Consider the following 23,185-nt stretch of genomic DNA (forward strand, 5'->3'; position numbering starts at 1 on the left):
AGAGTAAAAATACATTGTGCCATTGTGTAACTCCCCAGTGGGTTCACCTTGCCCACTGTCTAGACAGAGCCAATTTATCAAGACAGGAGAATTGCAATGGAGAAAGAGTAATTCACGCAGAGCAAGAAACGGGAGTTTGATTGTTACTTAAATTAGTCTCCGAGAGCATTTGGGGATGGAGGAATCTGAGTTTTTGAAGATAATTTGGTGGGTAGGGGCTCAAAGTGGGGAGGGCTGTTGGTCAGGTTGGAGATGGAATCATAGGGAGGTCGAAGTGAGGTTTTCTTGCCGTCTTCTGTTCCTGGGTGGGATGGCAGAACTGGTTGAGCCAGATTACCAGTCTGGGTGGTGTCAGCTGATCCAGCCAGTGAAAGGTCTGTAGAATGTCTCAAGCACTAATCTTAGGTTTTATGATAGTGATGTTATACTCAGGAGCAATTTGGGGAGGTTCAGAGCTACATGACCCTAAACTGTAATTTCTAATCTTGTAGCTAATTTGTTTCTTACAAAGGCAGACTGGTCCCCAGGCAAGAAGAGTGTCTTTTTGGGAAATGGCTGTTATTGAATATTAATTTTGTTTCAGTGTCAAACCATAAACGAAATTCCTTCCCAAGGTAGTTTGGCCTGTGCCCAGGAATGACAAGGACAGCTTAAAGGTCAGAAGCAAGATGGAGTTTGTTAGGTCTAATCACTTTCACTCTCGAAACTTTCTCAGTTACCATTTTTGCAAAGACAGTTTCAATTGGAGAGTCTTAGGAATTCTCATTTTGAGTCTAATAGTACTTGAAGAGGAAAATTTTAAAGTATTTCAGATTTGTCTTGATTCTTCTCTCAAGTTTCTAGTTGATGACTTGGTGAAGTGTTCCAAGTATTAAATCATACTAAGGAATATTTTTTTTGCCACTTTATGTAGCAAAAATGCTTATTACCAGTGAAGGAAATTTTGTCCCACAACATGTTAATGTATACGTATCTAAAGATACCATGCAGTAAGCTTGCAAGTAAAAGGATTCTTCATTGGGCTTGCCTAACTACATTGGCTACAAAAGCCTGTGTTCAGAAAGTAGGGGAGACTGGGCATAGTGGCTCGTACCTGTAATCCCAGCACTTTGGGAGATTGAGGCAGAAGGATTGCTTGAGCCCAGGAGTTTGAGACCAGCCTGGACAACGTGGCGAAACCCAGTCTCTTCCAAAAAACCATTCAGGAATTAGCTGGGCTTGGTACTGTGTGCCTGTGGTCCCAGCTATCTGGAAAGCTGAGATGGAAGATCATTTGAGCATGGGGGGTCGGCATTGCAGTGAGCTATGATGGCACTACGGCACTCCAGGCTGGATGACATAAGGATAGATCCCCAGAATGTTATAGTTGAGAAAAAAATGGAAACTTTGTCCTCTGTATTTAGAATGTTATAATTCGCCGTTTGGCATTGTTCTTTCATTTGTATAGGAATCTTTTGTTGTGTGTTCCAGATGATGTCTGAGGCATGTTGGCTGTGTGTTTTCTAGAGCTCTTCTTCCCTGAATTGCTTTTTTCTTCCTTGTAGCTTTTCACATTGATTAAACAAATTTTAAAACTTGTAATGGTACCTTATTTATCATTTTGTTTTATGTCATTGAAGCCAGTTACGTAGTACTGTTTTAGAACTTAAGTGACTGGCAGTTCACCTGAATGTGTAGAGTAGCCAAAGTAGATTCTTTAAAATGCCATTCCAGAAACTGATGGGTTAGAGTAGTCAATGTATGAGTATTCATTAACTCAGCATTGGCAGTGTCTTTGTATTAATTACACAGGATTTATGATGATTTTTGTTTATCAAGAATTTTATCTTTCTATTTCCTTCCCTTTTCATTCTTCTTTTTTTCATCAGTGTAAACCAGAATACAAAGTACCTGGACTTTATGTTATTGACTCCATTGTGCGACAATCCCGACATCAGTTTGGTCAAGAAAAGGATGTGTTTGCACCCAGATTTAGTAATAACATCATTAGCACTTTCCAGAATTTATATCGTTGCCCTGGGGATGACAAGGTATGCCACTGTTTTTTGTTTTTTTTTTTTAAAAGGAGATACATTACCCTCTTGATCTTAGTCTTCATAGATTATTGTAGAATGTCATGTGCCACATAATGATGTTTCAATGACACTGCATATACAGTGGTGGTCTCCTAAGATTATAATACATAATTTTATACTACCATTTCTTATTTATGTACACAAATGCCATTGTGTTAAAATTGCCTACAGTATGCAATACAGTAACATGCTGAATGTCTTTGTAGCCTAGGAGCAATAGAATATGCCATATAACCTAGGTATGTGGTAGGCTATACCATCTAGGTTTGTGTAAGTACACGTCATACAATGATGAAATCTCCTAATGATGCCATTTCTCAGAACATATCCTTGTCATTAAGTGGCACAGGACTGTATATGGCTTTATGTTCTCATTTGCTCTTAGTTATTTCAAATTTGAATATTTAATTATAGTATCGATGTTCCTTTTTATTCCTTGAATTTCTTAAACAGAGAATATGGAAAGCTGTAGTAGATTGCTACTTTTTAATTTGTTGAAGCAGTTGGTGTTTAAAAAAAATGGCTACAATAAGCTTTTGGAATTACACTAAACTTTTATTCTCATACACAGTCAATTCAGAATTGTAATTATTTGAAATGAGTTGATACTTAACTGCATATTGAAATTCTTCTGTTATGGTAGAATTTTATTAATCATACTGCTAAGTCTGGTATCTGTTAAGATCTAAATGAATATTATTAGCAAGTAAAAAGAAAGCTTTGGATCATGAGGGAGAATGAAAAGGAGTTGCTTATCCTCTTATTTGCTCTGAGATTGTTAGCTTATTTATTTTGGATGTTGATTTGGAAATTTAGATGTGCTTTTTCTGACTGGGTTCATTGCAGTGTTGATTACTTAGGAAAAGATAAGAATAGATAAAGATTCATGTTTGTTTTATGGAAGAACCATAAAACTTTTAAGCTCACCACAAATTGTTCAACTTTCTTTTGAATATAACAAGATTAAGTAGTTATTTTTCATAACTATTATATCATCCTGAAATAGAAAAAAATATTGTTATAATTGACAGCTATGGAGATAAATTGAGTATGCTGTGTTCTTTGTGAAGTATTCTTGGATATACTCCTTGAGACAAAGTGTTTTATTTTTGTTTTTAATCACTTTAGTACTTTGATAATTCTGTGCAGGCAAAAGAATGCTTCTAATTTTAAGTGACTTATCATAATTGATTTTTAAAATAGGTACCTTAGACTCCCACTTGAAGTAATATACTAATTTGAAATTTTTTACATACATTTTTTAAAAGTCACTTTACTTTGATTTAGAAATTTTACTAGTTTGGACTTGGATTTCTGTCAGTTCTAATGAAGAGATCGTTCTTGAATATGTAGATTGCATAACATAATATCTCACTTATACTGGGTCTTATGGAATAGGGGTTTTAACCGTAGGAGGAGAGAGTACATTAACATTGTAATCTCAGTCATAATAAATGAGGGACATTGGTTTGTATGTAGATACATAGAATGATGGCTGGTAGGTGCTGGCCAATTTTAAAGTATATGATGGGTAGCTTGGAAACGGAAAGATTTTTATATAAAGCAGAATAATATAAGGCATTTTCCAAGTGCCCATGTTTTAGAGCAGAGAAATAGTCAAATCAGAAGGCATGAAGCAGTCTCTGTAGAGACTGCTTTTTTCTTGAGCTTCATTTGAAATATACAAATTTGCACATTAATGTAGTTTGGACATAGTTTAAAAATATGTCACTGTAATATTGTGAGGGATTTAAAGGTGAACCAGATCTTTAATCTGAAAATTGCTATTTTACTTTGTAAAATGTATACATTTAACAAAATGCTCTTCTTTATACCTGATTTTAGCCTCTGCCATTTTTTTTTTCCTGGTGGAATAAGTGGCATCACAATAGTAGTAACTAGTACTTAGTGCTTGTTTGCAGAACATTTATGTGCTAAACAGTTGTGAATCAGATTGGTGATAGTGTCAAGAAAATAGTTATTACACAATCAGTCTGCTTTTACTAGTGATAATATGAGTTCAGGATATTGTTGCTCTGACATAAGTGCGTGCTCTGGGTGAAATGTTTTTATTTCAAGAAGCAAGGTATTTTAGCTGGACTTGCTGATGTTTCTTACAAAATATTGTAGGACATGTTGAGACATTGTTCTTCGTTGGGCATATTTTTCTTCCTGTAAGTTTGAAGCTTTCAGGATCTGTAAAACTTTTATATAACCAAGAGAGACATATGTATAAGTAGGAGGTTTTTCTAGTTATTACGTTTTCTCTAAATACTGCTAATTATGCTATTAGATTTCAGAATTACCCAAGAAATAGAAGTCAATAATAACTAGTCTTTTCAAGTTTATAATACACAGAATTTAGCAGAAGAATAGAATTTCCCAACAAAATAGATTTTAATATGAAATGACTGAGATTGGGGTATAAGTAGTTAACTAGAAGTACTTTATAGTATCGCTATAAGAAGAGCTGTAACTAATACATAAGGCGTATGTCTCCCTCCCAAGATTTACTCAAACTTTGAAAGTGGCTAGACGTTTAAAATAGTAGCCAACTTAAACAGTTTGATCAATTTGTTACAGTTGGAGATTGAGAAAAGGGACCGGAGAATCCTTCTGGTATACTGTCTTATTTTATAATAAGGACACTAAAGTTGTTGTTGTTGTTTTTTCAATATACTGATATAATTAGGCTGAGACCATGATCAGCAGCAACATTATATAGATAGTAAATATTTCATGAATTTTATAACAGCTGCATAAAGATTATTTGACTGACTAGAACCTTACAAAAAATACAAAGTACTCTGAATATTTTAGTAATCCAGAAAGGGGTTGAGACTATAACACAAATGTAATTTATTTGGTGGTAAAATGATTGCAGTGTGGGTTGGGATGGGCAATGTTGAGACTCTTTATGAGGAATATAAAATTGGATGTGGTGCTGCAGTTCAGGGGCATATCAAGAAGAGAAAATGAGATGGTTCACAGATGTCAAGTCTGCTTGTCAGTAGCAAGGAGGTTTTTAATTTTTTTTTTAATTTCAGAATGCTTACCATAAAATTACTGTAGGAAATGAAATAATATAGAACATTATTTGTACAGAGCATGATTCATCATTCTGAGGGCCAGATTAAGTAATGCCAGTATGACACTGACATTCTACAATGGGAAAGGGAATAGAAAAGAATAAAGAGGGAATGAAGAGAGAAGAAATGGTTATGCTTCAGATTCTGTCTGTACAGAAGTTTGTCCATCTCTGGTTCAAAGTGTCATTACCGAATTAGCATGAACAGCAGGTTGCTCAAAAAAGGAAGTAATTTGATTGAATTCTTACATCAGGAAATGCCCTTTCCTTAAGTACTTTGTAAAATGAAACTTTAAAAAAAATCACATTAGTTAAGGACTTTGTCCTGCAAGTTACCTGTTTGCAAAAGATAGACATTGTATGAGACAAAGTTAAAGTCAATTGTAAATATAACATTAGTACTGAGATAAATCCTGGCTCTCCCTCAAAATCCTTAAGACAGATCTCCAGCCAACCTTACCATCCATATCATCAGAAGTAACATAAGAAATGAAGCCTAGATATCATCTCTGCCTTCAGCTAAACGGAGCTTTCATTTACTTTGTATATCTGTTAGAATTAACACGTGTTTTCAAGCACATTAAGGTTAGCAAATGCAAGATACGATGGAAGCATAGAATTTTAGGTCTACAAAGTACATTGAAGTATTTTAATCCCTTCTTTCCATCCTGGGCCCAGATAGCCACTGTGAAATGACTGTGCTAAGGGTTGTTTTTAATTAAAAAAAAAAAAAAAATACTCTTCTTAAAAATTCAAATCACCTTACCAGTATGCTAATGTGCTAAGGTTTTGAGAGCAAAAAGCAAAATGTCATGTTTCTTTTTTTTTTTTTCTTTAGAGTAAAATAGTGAGAGTACTAAACTTATGGCAGAAGAATAATGTATTTAAGAGTGAGATTATTCAGCCTCTTTTGGATATGGCAGCTGGGATCCCACCTCCTGTTGTCACGCCTGTTTTAGCCAGCACTACCACTGCTATGAGCAATACTCCAGGTATGCTGCTTTAATATAGATTTGTTGTGTAAATATTGTACTCATACTTTTTGGATGACTTTTCATACAAAAAATAATTTGGTAGTGCAGGAATATTAGTCTAGAATTAGATAATTGAAAGAATATATAATTTGTAGAGAAAAATATAATTAGATATATTTGTATATGATTATTTCTAACATGTAGAAAACTGATTTTCTTTTTAATCTGCAGAAACATAAATATAATGAACTTTAGAAATTTGGTGTGTCAGTTAGGTTTTTCCTGATTTAGGTTGTCTGTAACCTCTTATACTTGCATTTATATCAACTTGGTATTTATAAAAATTTTTATCATAGTTCCAGCCTTGTGTAATGATTCACACCTGTAATCCTAGAACTTTGGGAGGCCAAGGCCGGCAGATCACCTGGGGTCAGGAGTTCAAGACCAGCTGAGCCAATATGGTGAAACCTTGTCTCTACTAAAAATACAAAAATTAGCTGGGTGTGTTAGCAGGCACCTGTAATTCCAGCTACTGGGGAGGCTGAGGCAGGAGAATCACTTGAACCTAGGAGGCAGAGATTGCAGCGAGCCAAGATTATACCATTGCACTCCAGCCTAGGCAACAAGAGTGAAACTCTGTCTCAAAAAAAAAAAAAAAAAAAAAATTTTTTTTTCTTTTTTAAATCATAGTTACAAGAATTAAATTGGTTAGAATTTTGTTGTGTGTGTGTGTGAGAGAGGGGGAGAGAGAGAGAGAGAGAGAACTGATGTTTATTGAGACCTTGCTCTGTCACCCAGGCTGGGGTGCAGTGGTATGATCATAGCTCACTGCAGCCTTGACCTCCTGGGTCTGGTGATCCTTCCATCTCATCCTCCTAAGTAGGTAAGACTACAGGCGTGCACTACTATGCCTGGCTCATTTTTTTTCCTTTATTTTGGTGGAGATGGAGCCCTGCCATGTTGCCCAGGCTGGTCTTGAACTCCAGGGTTCAAGCAGTCCTTCTACCTTGGCCTCTAAAAGTGTTGGGATTACAGACATGAACCACGCTACACCTGGCCAAACGTGGTTTTATATTGCATATGCTGTATTATAAAAATTTTTTATTGGATTGTATTTTGGTTATTTCCTCATGTTACTGAATTTTTGTCTCTAAAGTAATTATTTTTAATGGGTATTAAGTATTTTAGGCTTTGTAAAAGTGCAATAGTCAGTCTTCCCACATCTACAGTTTTGCTTTTCATGGTTCCAATTACTTGCAGTCCACCGTAGTCTGAAAGTAGGTGAGTATAGTACAGTAAGATATTTTGATGGACAGAGGAAAGAGTGAGAGAGAGACAGACCATATTCATATAACTTTCGTCACAGTATAGTTTATTATTATTGTTGTTAATCTCTTACTGTACCTGATTTATAAGTTAACCTTTATCTTAGGTATATATGTACATACAGAAAAGAAACATAGTATATATAGGATTTGGTGCTATGGCTTCAAGCATCCACTGGAGTTCTTGGAACACATCTCCCATGCATAAAAAAATGGGGACACTGTAGTAACTTAGTTAATTGAGGAGGACAAATTTGGACAGATTTCTCTGTGTGTGTGTGTGTGTGTGTGTGTAACTTACCTAATTCTGTAAAAGATTTTAAGTGAGTTTTCAAAGTGGACACAATAAAATAAAAACACTTAATATGTGTGCATGTATTTTATATAAATAATAAAACGAATTATTCTGCCTTTTCAAGTCCTATTTACTTACATATTTATTTGGGGGATATGATGTTCTTTTTAAAAGGAACTCCAGTGACACCTGTTACCCCGGCCAATGTGGTCCAAGGCTTACCTGATCCGTGGGTATCTCAGATAACAAATACAGATACACTTGCAGCTGTGGCTCAGATCTTGCAAAGTCCTCAAGGCCAGCAGGTGAGCAGTTTTTCTGTTATGTCAAAAATTATTTAGAATTTAGTATTTTCCTAATGTGTTATTTTGTAATATACCACCTAGAGAATATGTACTTTTTTTAGTTTTATAAAAATGGGACCATTAGTTTGTTGCTTGTTTTGTTACATACTTTGTTGCTTAAGTCATATTTAATAATGTATAATGAATGTTCATGTCATTAAAAATTATTTTATAAAACATTTATTCTGTACCAAAATCTGGAACTAGCACATAGTTCTGCCAAATATTATTAGATGCTATCACACCCCAGTAACAGACAAAAGTCCTATCTTAGAGAAGACCTTCTCTTATCTTAACGACAACAGATTGTTTAAAAAAAAAAAAAAAGATTTTTATCGCAGGTAGTGATAAGTGACATTAAGAAAGGATAAATCTATAGAGTGACTAGATATTTGGGAGAAGGGGTCAGGAGTAGAGAGGTAGCCAACAGGAGGCATATTTGAGGAAGTGGCATTTGAATCGAGACTTGAAATGGACTAGCTGTGGCAGGGCAGAGGATAGGAAATAGAATTACAGGTATAGAGGTCCTCAGGTGAGAGGCAGTGTGGCGTATTGTAGGAATAGAAGGTGGCTCCTGTGGTTACAACTTCAGGACTAGAGGGGAATCACACATCATGTATGAATTGACTCAAAAAATGGGAAAGGTTGCTATCTTATAATGTCAAGTTACTCCATTGTAGCTATACATACTTTTATTGTTCAAATCTTTTATGGCTCTTAATTAAGCTTTGTAGCTCTTTAAATGTAGATTCTTCAGATTTCTTAGATTTATTTCTATGAATATATTTGGATAGATTGATTTTTATAGTCAGTACCAGTTTCTCTTAGTTTTCAGTTGATTTTCTTTCATTTCCGAGTTATATTATTTGTAACTAATGATAATTCTGTGTCCTCAGTTTAAGTACTTACATATTGCTCGCTTGCTTTCTCTCTCTCTTTCTTTCTCTTTTGTTCGTTCCTTCTGTCTTTTTTTTTTTTTTTTTTGAGTCGGAGTCCCCCTCTGTCACCAGGCTGGAGTGCAGTGGCCCCGTCTTGGCTCACTGCAACCTCCGCCTCCTGGGTTCCAGCGATTTTCCTGGCTCATCCTCTCGAGTAACTGGGACTATAGGCGTGTACCACCACGCTCAGCTAATTTTTGTATTTTTAGTACTGATAGGGTTTTACCATGTTGTTTAGGATAGTCTCTTGACCTCATGATCTGCCTGCCTTGCCCTCCCAAAGTGCTGAGATTACAGGTGTGAGTCAGCTCGCCTGGCCAGTATATATAGTTTTCTTACTTTATTGAACTAAGTTCCAGAAGAGATTATAATAGTTAATAATGATAGTATACTCATTGTTACTTTTTTCAGAGTCAAATAGAAATACATTGTTTTTGTTCTTCTATGATGATGGTTTTGTTTTGATATATTTGTTCTTTTTTAGGAGCATATTCTGCTTTTTCTAGATGATAGTGTTTTGTGGGGTTTTGATTTAAAATTTTATTAGTGGAGATAATAGCATAGTTTTTCAGTTATTCAACTTTCTTATAATGATTCAGCATTCAAGTCCTGTACATACACACACACACACACACACACACACACACACACTCTCTCTCTCTCTCTCTCTCTCTCCCCCCCTTCCTCCCTCTCTCTCTCTCTCTCTTTTTCTTTCTCTTTCACTCTTACTCACAAATTCACACTCTCCTTTGAGGGAGTACATTTAAATATCCTGTAATTTTTGTTTTGCTTTGAGAAGTATAAGCTATTTCACAACTACTTTCTATTTGCAACAATTTTGCAACTCTACTGAGATGGGTCCCTAGTTTTTATTACTATTCTGTTTTTAAATCAGGATTATTGCTTGCTTTGTGTGATCAATTTAGAAATGGTAATGTTTTTCTGTATTCTGTGCAGTACAACCTGAGTGTTTTCTGCCTCTGGAAGGTTTGGATGAACTTAATGGAAAAACTTCTAGGGGCCTCGTGCGTTGGCTTAGGCCTGTAAGCCGAACGCTTTTGGAAGCCCTCATGGGTGGATCACTAGAGGCCAGAAGTTTGAGACATGCTGGGCCACGTGGCGAAACCCGTCTCTACTAAAAACACAAAAATTAGCTGGGCATAGTGGCACATGCCTGTAATCCCAGCTACTTAGGAGACTGAGGCAGGAGAGTCGCTTGAACCTGAGAGGTGGAGATTGCAGTGAGCCAAGATCACGCCACTGCACTCCAGCCTGGGTGACAGAATATGATTACATCTCATTAAAAAAAAGAAAACCAAAAACTCCTCTAGGGTTTGATGTGTTCAGGGAGATTAATTTTTGATAGCATTTTTCAATTCTTTTTTTGGTTATTTGTATTCACTTATCCTACCTTTCCTGAGTAAACTTTAGTAGTAAATATTTATTATTATAAACAGTCTATTTTGCTTTTCATAGCTGTACATAATTTTTTTAAAAACTAACTTTGGCGTGCACATCTGACTTTGTGTTGTGTTTTTGCTCTTTTTAGCTTTAGGTGTATTGGAGTTTATGCTTTTTATTTCTGTTACCCTAGTTCTTCATTTTTGGACTGTTGATAATCTTTTAAATAGCATTTGATCCCTTTGCTGCTTCTCTTCCCTTTTTGATCCATCATTTTAATTCTCTGCAAGACTGATCTTTATAAATTATCTCATATATCTTAAACATATGCTCAGGAACATGCAATAATTGCAGGATATACATAGAATAAAATCCAACTTTGTGGTATTGAGAATTATTCTCAATGTAACCCGTTATTTTTTTCTAACATTTTTCATTACTTAGATTACAGAGTTTTATAGATTACTCTAAATTAATGTAAGTATTCTCTTTGCTTGTGTTGCTCCCCCTTTTACTTTATCATCTACTTCTCCAATTTTCTTACCTTTCACCCTTCCTTCACTATTCAAACCAAATTAAAATTTTGTACAGCTTGTTTGGTCTCTGAAGTTCAGTGATATTGTATCACTTCATTGGTTGTTTTTCATTCATTGAACCTTCCGCAGACATTTACTTTGGCCTGCAGTGTTTGAGGCACTGTACTTTGTTCCGCAGTATACAAGATAAGAAACATTCTCTGGCCTCTGGAAGCCTAAAGTTTAATAGTCAAAGTTAATTGGAATACATACATGTAATTACATTTAAAATTTATAATCATGGGAGAAGTTTAGAAAAGAAGGGCTTTGGAAATTCAGAACTAGTGATAATAGTTAGCTTGAATAATTGGTTCAGAAAAGTTCTGTTGTACAGATGACAGTTAAATTTGTTTTTTAAAGGATGGGTAAGAAATGGATGCTAAGGATGAGCTACATAGACAGAGACAATTGAGAGTAAACAACGAATTCTCGGTCTTTCAGATAAAATCTGCTACACCTTCATCTTCATCTCCATTAGTGGAAATGCAATTTTTTCATTTGTTCATACTCAGAAGCTTAAGAATCATTCTTGATTCCTTTCGTTCTTCAGATCCAATCTGTTAAGAAATCTTCTGCCTTCAGAATATATTCTGAGTCACTAACTCACCACCTCTATCACTAGATCCTAGAATCAAGCCACCATCATTTCCCACCTGGTTTATTGCAGAATCCTCTTAATGGGGCTTTCACCCTTGCTTCACAACAGTCTGTTCTCAATACTGCAGTGAGACCCTTTTAATACCTAAGAGTTCATGCGATAACTCTGCTCAGAATCCTCCATTGACTCCCTGTCTCGCTCAGAGTAAAAGCCCAAGTTGTTTTCTTTGTTTGATTTTATTTTGAGACAGGGTTTTGCTTTGTCACTAAGACTGGAGTGCAGTGGTGTAATCGTATTTCACTGCATCCTTGAACTCCTGGGCTGTAGCAGTCCCACCTCAGTCTTCCAAGTAGCTGGGACTAAACCTGTAGCCACCATGCCTTGTTAATTTTTTATTTTTATATATAGACAGGATGTCACTATATTGTCCAGGCTGATCTCGGACTCGTGGCCTCAAGCAGCCCTCTCACCTGCACCTCCCAAGTCAGTGGGATTACAGACATGAGCCATCGCACCTGCGCTAAAAGCCCATATGTCAACAATCACTTCATTGGTCCTTGTATGTTCTCAGTTTGATCTGTTCCCTTCCCAACGCTGGTTGTCACGAATTCATAGAATTCTTTAATGATAAGACTTGCTTATGTTGCCTATCACCCACCCCTGCTTTTATGTTTTACTTTGCTTCGTTTCTCACCTCCTTCGCCCTGTGACTGGTTCCATTGCAGCCATAGTGGCATTTTTGTTGTTTCTTACATAAATTACCTATAATCCTGCTCCAACATCTCTGCATTTGATGTTTTTTATACTGAAAACCCACTTTCCTTATACATTCATATGGCTTCATCTTCTGTAAGTCTTTGTTTAAATGTCACTTTAATAAGGCCTTCGGTGACTGCTATTTATTTATTTTTTTTTTTGAGACAGAGTCTTGCCCTGTTGCCCACGCTGGTATGCAATGGCACAATCTCAGGTCACTGCAACCTTGGTCTCCCTGATTCAAGCAGTTCTCTTGCCTCAGCCTCCTGAGTAGCCAGTATTACAGGTGCGCGCCACCATGCCTGGCTAAATTTTGTATTTTTAGTAGAGATGTGGAGTTTCACCATGTTGGCCAGGCTGGTCTTGAACTCCTGACCTGAAGTGATCCTCCTACCTCGGCCTCCCAAAATGCTGGGATTACAGGTGTGAGCCACTGTGCCCGATCGTGACTGCTATTTAAAACTGTAAACTCTACCTGTCATTCTTTACACTCTGTTCTCGCTCACCTCTGCTTACTTCCTTCCTTAGCACATACTGCCTTCTCTTATGTTATATAATTACTTGTTTTTTCTCTGTCCTTTCTTACTGGAATGTATGCTAAACTAGGGCAAGAATGTTTTGCATTTCACTGCTGCTTCTCCAGTGTCTAGGTTGTAGATGGTGTTTGATATGTTTTTTGTGGAATGAATGAATGATGTACAGAAGCATTACAATGTTAGATATACAAAAAATATTGTAGGGTTGAGTTGTCTAAGAGTCTGTGTCAGCTATTAATGACAAAGTTAAATGGCAGACTTAAGTGTGACCTAGGTTGTGAAAACTATAAATAATGGACTGAGAGATAAACCATTCATTTGCTAAGCAATGGGGGAATCACTAGATACTTTTTATGTTGAAGTCACATGATCTTAACAGTACTTCACATGAATTAGAGAGAGGAGAAGTCTAGAGGCAGAATAACTTTCTTTTGGTAATAGTGGTTTTGAAAAGGAGATAATTATGAAAAATTGTAAGGTTGTATACTTTCTGAAAATGCAATCTCAAAAACGTGGAGCCATTCTAGACTTAAAAATATTTTTAAAAACCAATGTGTACTCTTAGGTTGAATATATTTTCTACATTTTTGAGACAGTTTGGAGACTGAATATTAACTGGATACTAGATGAAATTGTAGAGTTACTAATTTTATTTTATGACAGTATTTTAAAAACAATTCATAAAGCAAGTGTTCTTATTTTAAAAGATGCCTATTAAATATTTTTTGGCAGGAGGAGAAATTTTTTGAAAGAAATAGTACAAACAGTAAAACAGTAATTGATGGAATATGAAGTCAGAGTAGAGGAAAAAAAATTGGATGCTGCAGTTTTTTTGTTTTGTTTTGTTTTGTTTTTTACTTGGGTGACCAAATGAATAACAGTGCCATTGGGAAAGTGGAGATGTGAAAATGAGCAGTTAAAAAGTGTAAAGGGAAAATAATGGCGTTTCCTTCCTCCCCACACCCCCACCTCCAGTCCTGTCTTCCCATTCTCTCTTCATTCTGTCCGCCCTTCCTTCCTCATAGCGATTTAGAATGTCATCTTGGTCTTTTTTGTTCTGGGCCTTCCTAAGTGCAATAACTTTTAACTATCACATATTTTTGTATATTCTTTGGTATCATTTTAGTAGTTTTAATAGAAAATGTTTAGTTGATGGTTAAGTGACAAGTTTGTTTCCTAATGTTGCTGCTTTTACTTTACTTTCATCTTACATAGTTTTTATGCCCTCTCCTTCTAGAAGTTGAACTTCAAGAGTACAGTTGTCTTTGTTATCAGTAGTTTTGCTGTCTTCATTTTTCTCTTTAAACTAGTATTTTTGGATTTAACTCAGGCTTATAACTGGATTGATTATCATTTACTTCTGGGATGTATATAGGGTTTCCTTATCTGTGGAATCTCTTAAAGAACTTACTGTTGTGCCTGTTTTTTAACAGGAGTGGGTACATAGTGGCAGCAAGAGTTGCCTTCAACTCTAGATGACACTATTTATTACTAATAACTAATTGCCAGACTCTACTCTGAGAAACAGATTTCTTCATCGCTCTCCTGCTTTCAGGAACTGTGCTCAGATGGTAATTCTGAGTAATAGCAAAAGCTGCTGCTATTTTCAGTGCTTGTCCTTTTATAGAGTTTAAAGAGTTAATTGAAGAAGGGTTAAAAAGTTTAGTGAAAAAAGTGTCAGCTCGTAATGAGTTTTTAAATTGGTTGTCACAGATCACTTTGTTTTGTTTAAAGTTTGCTGACTTTCCAGAAGTAAGACAAACTTATTAAGGACTGTGTAATATATGGTACACAACCTTCAAAAAAATTTACTGTAATTAACAGTATGTATTTTTTTCTTGATCTCCAAAGAGAGTGTGGAATGATTAATTTTACTGACCAAAAGTTTTAGGTGGCCACTCTTACAGAAAAAAACCCAATGCTTGTTTTGTAATAATTGTTTTTTTCTTTCCAGCTTCAACAGTTAATACAAACCTTACAGATACAACAGCAGAAGCCCCAGCCTTCCATTCTGCAGGCCCTGGATGCTGGTCTTGTTGTTCAGTTGCAAGCTCTTACAGCACAACTTACAGCTGCAGCTGCGGCTGCCAACACTCTCACTCCCTTAGAACAGGGAGTCTCCTTTAACAAGGTAGAAACTAAAATATCAAATTGTCCTATATGAATTATTAAATACTATATACTATCTCATGGATTTTAATTCTATAAATGAATTTTTTATAGACTTGTAATATCCCCTGTATACTGTATAAGACATTCTGAAGTTTACAGAAAGTTCAAGCCTCTGAAAATTCAATAATTAAAAATTTTTTCTTAGGCTAGTTACAGTGGCTCACACCTATAATCTCGGCACTTTGGGAGGCCAAGGCAGGTAGATCACTTGAGGCCAGGAATTTGAGACCAGCCTGGCCAACATGGTGAAACCCCTGTCTCTACTAAAATACAAAAATTAGCTAGGTGGTGTGTGCCTGTAATCCCAGCTACTGGGGAGGCTGAGGCAGGAGAATCGCTTGAACCTCAGAGATAGAGGTTGCAGTGAGCTGAGATCAAGCCAGTGTACTCCAGCCTAGGTGACAGAGCAAGGCTCTTGTCTCCAAAAAAAAAATTGCTTTTTCTTGAAACGTTTAAAGTATTTTCATTTGACTAAAAATAACTGGTCAGTAAAATCTTGTATTCCCCATTGAGGCAAGCTCTTATTTTCTGAACTTGTCTGATTTCTTTCATGGATGCCACATTTTATTTTGCTGCTCTCTTTGTTCTGTAATTTGGACCTGCAAAAGTTAAAATTCTCTAATCAGTATGTGAAAAGTTTAAAGGAAAACTTCTCTACAGTTTGTCACTATACTATAACTATGGTAAGTTAAGGCCTAACTGTAAAAGTAGTGTTGCTGAAATTTAAAATCTTTCATGTATAATTTAGTGTGTGATATTCTTAGTATGCTTATTAATTATGGGAGTATCATAATGCTTGGAAGTGGTGTTCATATTTTTTTAATTTGTACTATTATGTTAAAGGAAAGTAAATAGTGATTTATTGGATTATTACTTAGACTTTTTGGCCAGCAGCTTCCATGTCTAATTTAGTCTAACACTATATAGCTAGACCACATAAAAAGCCTTTAGGTTGAGCATTTAGAAGAATAACAGCATTCTAAGTTGAGAACCATACTAGGAATAGATCCATTGATTATGGTCCTAGATGTTTTATCTAGGGAATTCCATGGGAAAGCCACCTAATTATTTTAATCCTTAGTTTTCTGTAAAATTTGAGTATTAATCTTTATCCTGCCTGTATCATAATTTGTTTTGTTACATAAGAGAATATATATCAAAATGCTTTAAAGGAAAAAACCTCAAGCACTTTATAATAGTATAATATAAAGTGATACAAAACATTTATTGACACATTAAATGATAGAGATAAATTAACAGAATGTCATTGACATGTAGAATAGCATTTGTAACTTATATTTGTGTGAAGTACTTTTTAATGTGCCTGTTTCTCCTTTTTTTCCCCCAGAAGTTGATGGATAGATTTGATTTTGGGGAAGATTCTGAGCATAGTGAAGAACCCAAAAAGGAAATTCCAACTTCACAACTGTAAGAATTTTTTCTTTATAGCCATAGTTTTTTTTATTGGGTGGGTTGTTGCCATCTGAACTACTAAGTATACTTAATAAGTTGCGATTACTATTTCAAGCCGTTGAACCTCTTAACATTATACAAGGGTGGTAGAGATGCTATCTTGTCTCCTTGTATTATTTTGAGTCTTTTCTCAGATCTTTGCAAATAGACTGTCTCATAAAGTTCCCTCTAAGAATATTGATACATATTGGTAAATCCAGTTGTAATACTTTCTGTATTAGGCTTTAAGTTATGTAACTTCATTGTAAGAGTGATTGGAATACTAGGAATGAAGCTTGCTTCTGGTGCTAAAGGCCGTTTCTAGAAAGCTTATGAAATTGTGGGAACACAATTAAGAATTGGAGTTACAGGGATTTATTTTATTTAAAGAAATGTGTTGTATGTTTTTATTTAAATCAGTGACTTTTTTTCCCCCTAAACAATTCTTCAATGCTCTAGGTTCTGTGAGGGTTTATGAATGGACTAGTAGGAGGAAGATGTTGGAGGGGGCAGGGGTAGAAGTTGGGAGAATGGAAGAAGGATGAATGGTGAAAGTCTGTGGGTCTCTTGTTTCAAACAGAAGTTACTGGTTGTATATATTGGGGTAATATACAAAAGCAGAATTTTAGAATGTGTTAAATACTATGTACCATTTTGGTAAAATGATTCCCCTTGACAAAATGTAAAACTAGTATTTTAGATTATGAATTGCAAAGTTGGAGGCAGCATTTGAAATTATGTTGATCTGTGTCCTAAACAATGTGAGAATCTCCTTTAACAATCCTGATGATAGTTTATTTATCCAGTATTTTAATGCTTTCTGTGATGAGAAGTTAACAAATTGTTACTATTATGTGTTATTTTGTTAAACTGAATTTTGTTTTCTTTATTTTCTATTAATACACACTGACCCATGTTTTAGTTTCTGAAGCAAGGAAACAAATTTACTCCACTATAGAGATGTAGCTTTTCAATATTTGAAGATAGGTATCATTCTTCCCTTTAGGTTTATTTGCTCCAGATGAAGTACACTTTTTTGCAACTGTTTCAAGACCAGTCACCATCCTGCTTGCCCCTTTTGGGATGCCCTCTTTTTTGTTCATGTCTTACCTTGTGGCACCCAGAATCCCAGGTTTATTCCAGGTGTGAATTTCCAAGAATATAGTTAAACTATTATTTCTTCTTATCTAAACAATGTCTACTTATGTTAACATACCTGATAATGTATATGATTTTCTAAAGGAAGAGTATTAGTTTTATAAACTTTATCAATTATAGTTGTAGATTTTGCACATACTGATTGATAGACCATTTTTCTATCTCATAGAGGAGTTAAAGTGAGGATGTTGAAATACTTAAACTTTTATAAATACTTTATTGAGATTTTCTTAATATGCTCTAATGAAAAAGCACAAATTTATATGTATTTAATAGCATGAGAGTAATATCAGCTCTTCAGCAGAGCATCTCTGACATGTTATCCATCTGTTGATATACAATTGAATTTATTTTTATTTTAGTGTATTGATGTTCTGAAGTATTCTACTTTTGGCATTAAAACTTCAAAAGCAAACATGTAGAATATTGAAAAAGTAGAAAAAGCAAACGTAGTTTCATTTAATTGGCACTTTTTTTTGGTTTTATTTGAATACTCAGTTATTTTCATAGTATCTTTAGTGGGTTTTAAAATATGTTTCCACCTGTTTTTCCTTTTAGTTCTCACGTTTCAGAATCTGTGAACAATTCCATTTTTCATCAGATAGCAGAACAACTACAACAGCAAAATCTGGAACATCTCAGACAGCAGCTCTTGGAACAGCAACAGCCTCAAAAGGTTTATAACGCCATCTTGTGGTCTTTAGAGTTATTGCTATTTATATTTTATAAATGGACATTTTTGTGGGTTGGCTTTTTAAAAAAAAAACTGGTCTTATTATTTTCTCAACCATTTAGCTTTTACCAGCTAATTTATTTCTTTCTAAAGTTTGTTATGATAATATTTTTTCAACTATTATTAGTAAGGTCAGTTTTTTTCAGGACCTTTATGGTTTTTTCTGTAATCAAAATGTATTCTGGTAACTTACGAATCCACATTGTAGGAATTAATTTCAGTGTACTGGAAGTAGAGAACAGAGGATGGGGGGGTTCAGAATTACCTCTTAAAATTTAACCTGTTTTTCTCTCTATTACCTATCAAGTTAATGATGATTATATTATTGGTGACAATTAATGATGACCATGTAATTGCTATCTTTAATTTTAAAAATGTAATAGCTGTTACTATGTGGCAGGAACTTTTTTCAGTATATGGTAGGCATGGATACATTTAACCCTCATGAGATAGGCATTTTGACTTCCGTTTTACTCCAGAAGAAGCTGAAGTTTGCTGAGATTAAACATCTAATGCAGCAGCATATTACATACAGCTAATGTTATTATATATTATCTGACTCAAGACGTGCTGTTATTTTATGCATAGCTAAGAATTTAAAAACACCTATAACTAACTAAATGTAACATCCTTTTGAGTTGTAAGAATCCTTTAACTTTATCTTACACATTTGATAATCTTTGACAAAATATTACACCTTTTAATTGATGAAATGTCAAATTGTAGGGCTAGGATTAAATTCATTACAAAGTCGTAAGACATAGTTACACATGTAAACTGTTCAGAATGAAAGTATTAGGAAATCCCCTTTCTCTCCCCAGCATACTTCTTCCTAACATTAAAAAAGTTTTGGCATTAATGGGTTTAATAAAAATATCACAAAATTTTTGAAGTATGAGCAGTGCCTTATTAGGCAAATGATACATACAAAGATGAACAGAAAAGAGGTTGTGGCATCAGGTAGCCTCTTCTCTAATGGAGCACATACATCTGTATGAACACCTGGCAGAATTTTTCATTTTTGTCATAGAGGTACAAGTGAAAGCCTATGGGAGCATGGAGGAGGGAATAGCTATAGATGGAAGAGATAGCAAAGTTGAGACATTGGTGGGGTCTGAACTTGGCTTTTTAATGTAAACAGTAATATAAAATGGTTGTTAATGATATTTGCTGGGTTGGAACTCTGCCTAGAATTAGGAGAATGGAATTTCAAGCCTTTTTTTGAGGAAATAATTCTGATATAAGTGGTCAGAGTAGGGGCAGTATTTTATGTCAGGCAAATATATCTGCCTGAGAATGCAGAAGGTGAGGATAGAACATTTAGATGTTGTTTAAGATAGAACACTATTAAGAACATTTAGATGTTGTTGAAAGAAAAACTGAAGTTGTAACTCAAACAGGTCATCAGTGGTATAATAATACAAAATGAAAGAACTGTTAGAGAGGCAGGAGGTAGTCGTGATGGAAGAGTTTATCCAAATAACATTTGTTGAGCTATAAATATAACACATTTTTAATTGCTTTAGTCATAGTTTCATTTTAGAAGATTTAGCGGAAGCACTAAAATCCTGGTAGTCCTTTTTTTTTAAATGGTCTCTCTCAGCAGAATCCAGTAGTCTTGACCAGCTTGTAATTAACACCTTGTTATTGAAGTTAAAATAAACTTGAGAAAGAGCAAGTGTGTCTTAAGAATCTCATTTACCAAAAAGAAAACTCTGGGCTTAGTTAATTACTCCATATATTAGTTCCAGAATTTCACAGCTTACCATAAAAAGATTCCTTTGAAAAGAATAGAAGTTCTGAAAAGCCTCTTTGTTCAAAAATGAATCTAATGAAGAAAAGGGAGTAGTAAAGAAAACTAGAACTGTTTTCATAAGGTAGATAGTATAAAACCTATGACAGATTTAGAATGGAAAGTTTATTAATAGGGTAACAAATATAATAAATTGTTATAGAAAACTCTACCAAATCCATTACTTTAGTGTACTTAAGATAGGGTAAATATACGGAAAAAATTATGCATTTTTGTTTACTACTGAGCTTAGTATAGCTACCTATAAGTTGTCATAGTGTCTTAGATAAAGGAATAGCACTGATAGTGCCACCTTACGCACCTTACTCATGTACTACTACCACATGTGAAGTACATGTTAAGGTCTAGTCTGTATAAAAATAAACCATTGAAAATTAAAAACCCGAATATTCAGCCATATTCAAGGAATGCTAAAGGCAAACTACAAGATCGTGTATCTAGTCTTTTTTTTTGAAACATAATGCAATATTTTCTTGAAACATAATGCAGTATTTATTTTGGCATGTATTAAAACTAAATTTTTCGCTATTGAATTACCCTTCTCAACAATTCCATTATGTTTTTCCTTTTTTATCTTATTCTTATTTATTTATTTATTATTTTTTGAGATGGAGTCTTGCACTGTCGCCCAGGCTGGAGTGCAGTGGTGCAATCTCCATTCACTGCAACCTCTACCTCCTGGGTTCAAGCAATTCTCCTGGCTCAGCCTCCCAAGTAGCTGGAATTACAGGCAGCCACCACCATGCCCAACTAATGTTTTGTATTTTTAGTAGACATGAGGTTTCACTATGTTGGCCAGGCTGGTCTTGAACTCCTGACCTCTTGATCTGCCTGCTTTGGCTCTCCAAAGTGCTGGGATCACAGGCATGAGCCACCGTGTCTGCCCACCCCGCTGCCTTTTTGTTTTTTGAGACAAGAGTTTCCCTCTTGTTGCCCAGGCTAGAGTGCAGTAGGGGGATCTTGGCTCACGACAACCTCCACCTCCCGAGTTCAAGTGATTCTCCTGCCTCAGGCTCCCAAGTAGCTGGGGTTATAGGCATGCACCACCAAACCTGGCTAATTTTGTATTTTTAATAGAAATGAGTTTTCTCCATGTTGGTCAGGCTGATTTTGAACTCCTGACCTCAGTTGATCCCCCTGCCTTGGCCTCCCAAAGTTCTGGGATTATAGGCATGAGCCACCGCATCCTGCCTTTAGTCTTTTTTGACATAAAATTGGGAATAATTAATTGATAAGTAATGATAAATAATAATGAAATATTCCTGGGATGATAAAATACAAAAATGTTTCAAAGTATAGGAAAATAAAATTTCTAAGATCCTGTAACATACCTTAGATTTGTTAGAAAGTCCAGTGGATCTGATGCTAATTGCAAGATAATAAATTTTAGTCTACTTTTCTAAAATTACATTTTCTTTGTTCTTCATAAGACCTCTAAGAAAGAAGAAAAATCATGAAACAGCAATCTTTCAAATAGGTAAAACTGCTCAGAAAGAAACTGTAAAACTGAAATTTGTTGTAATGGATCCTGATGGTTACATTAAAGTTTAACTCACTGAAAAAAGTTAAGGGTGAAAAACAAGTGGGGTGGGATAGATAGGGAGCTAGAATGTTGATGTAAGAAATACAGGTGTGTATATATGATCACTGAATTAAGACCAAATAATAGGGCTTGGAATTAAGTAGAAAATTATCTTGCTGTGTTACTAAGAATTCTTTTGTTAATTGTACCACTTTAAAGGCTTAAGCCAAGGTTCTACTTCAGTCACATTTGTTTGATTTGCTGTGAAAGAGTATGTTTATTTACTAACTTTTTGGTCAATATTGTGGTATAGAATTGGTCTTTGGCTAGTAGAAGACTGCTGTTTTTTCAAACTTTAGCTTTGATTTATTTCTACACTTTGAAAATGTCCTTTGTCCTTGGAGAACCTATTTCGTCATAAATTAAGAGACTTGGAACTCTTCCTTAATGAACTTTTTGACTCTTAATTTTTACTTTTCTTTTCTTCCATTTTAGTTAAATGTCAATACTTTTAAGAGTAATATTTTTAACTTCCTTGTAAACAAATCCCTATTCTAATTGGTTTGATGTGATTTGAACATGATAGAAGTCAGGATCTTGCTTTCAAATTGTAGCCAAGATCACTTCACTTATATAAAATTATAATTTTACAATTGAAGTAAACTGTACTCACAACTCTTAGTTTAGAAAAATCATATGTACTAAGGTGACTTAAATTCAGTACTTCATCAGGCCAATAAACTGTTTGCCTTTTGATAGGTAAGGATGCCTAGTGATTTCTAGGCATGGAGCTTCTAAAATCCTGTCTTAACATCCAGATGGACAGTACCACAGTACCTAAAATCTAAGTTCAGTGATAGCTGTTACCTCCTGTGTTCTCTTGTTTAATACCACTAAACTTACTAGAATTGTTTGTAGTCTTCCTAAACTGGTACTATGTAAACATCTATCTTTGTATTTTTTACAGAATTTTTTTTATTTTTATAATCTCATGTATTGCCTTAGCAGTTCTCAAATATAGGTAGAGACTTGTATTCCTTTTAGAGAGGCTGAAACTCAGAGTTTACATAACTTATTAACAATCACAGAGTCTGTAACAAGAGAAAAGTTTTATCTTTTTCTCTTAATTATTCCCAGCCTGTGATCTGAGATACTTGCAAAATCATGTTTTAGATTTTATCGGCAAAGTTATTTTCCCCCATAAATTTTCTCATTTCTCAGTTAAAACTGTAGTACTCTGTCTTCCTCCATGCTATATCAAATCCACACGCATGAAGTTATGTGTAGGTATTTTATTATAGGTAGTGATTTAAATCTAGAAGTGATTTAAAGTGTATGGTAGGATGCGCATAGGTTATATGCAAATACTGTGTCCTTTATTATAAGTGACTTTAGCACCTGAGGATTTTGGTATCCTTAGGGGTGTCCTA

At 34.9% G+C, this 23,185-nt stretch overlaps 1 protein-coding gene across 19 annotated transcripts in view; it reads left to right on the plus strand.

The window, feature by feature from the left end:
- Positions 1–23,185, plus strand: part of SCAF8 (SR-related CTD associated factor 8) — a 252,681-nt gene that overhangs the window by 85,851 nt on the left and 143,645 nt on the right. For 16 of the 19 annotated variants that reach the window (XM_078370342.1, XM_078370344.1, XM_078370343.1 and 13 more), the window contains 6 exons: positions 1,869–2,030; positions 6,002–6,155; positions 7,932–8,062; positions 14,860–15,036; positions 16,426–16,505; positions 18,246–18,363. In XM_078370342.1, the coding sequence (XP_078226468.1) occupies positions 1,869–2,030; positions 6,002–6,155; positions 7,932–8,062; positions 14,860–15,036; positions 16,426–16,505; positions 18,246–18,363 (822 nt within the window). The remainder of the gene's footprint in view (positions 1–1,868; positions 2,031–6,001; positions 6,156–7,931; positions 8,063–14,859; positions 15,037–16,425; positions 16,506–18,245; positions 18,364–23,185) is intronic. The other 3 variants (XM_078370345.1, XM_035297012.3, XM_035297015.3) reach the window with 1 other exon arrangement.

The sequence above is a fragment of the Callithrix jacchus genome, chromosome 4, assembly GCF_049354715.1.
Source record: "Callithrix jacchus isolate 240 chromosome 4, calJac240_pri, whole genome shotgun sequence".
Classification (NCBI taxonomy): domain Eukaryota; kingdom Metazoa; phylum Chordata; class Mammalia; order Primates; family Cebidae; genus Callithrix; species Callithrix jacchus.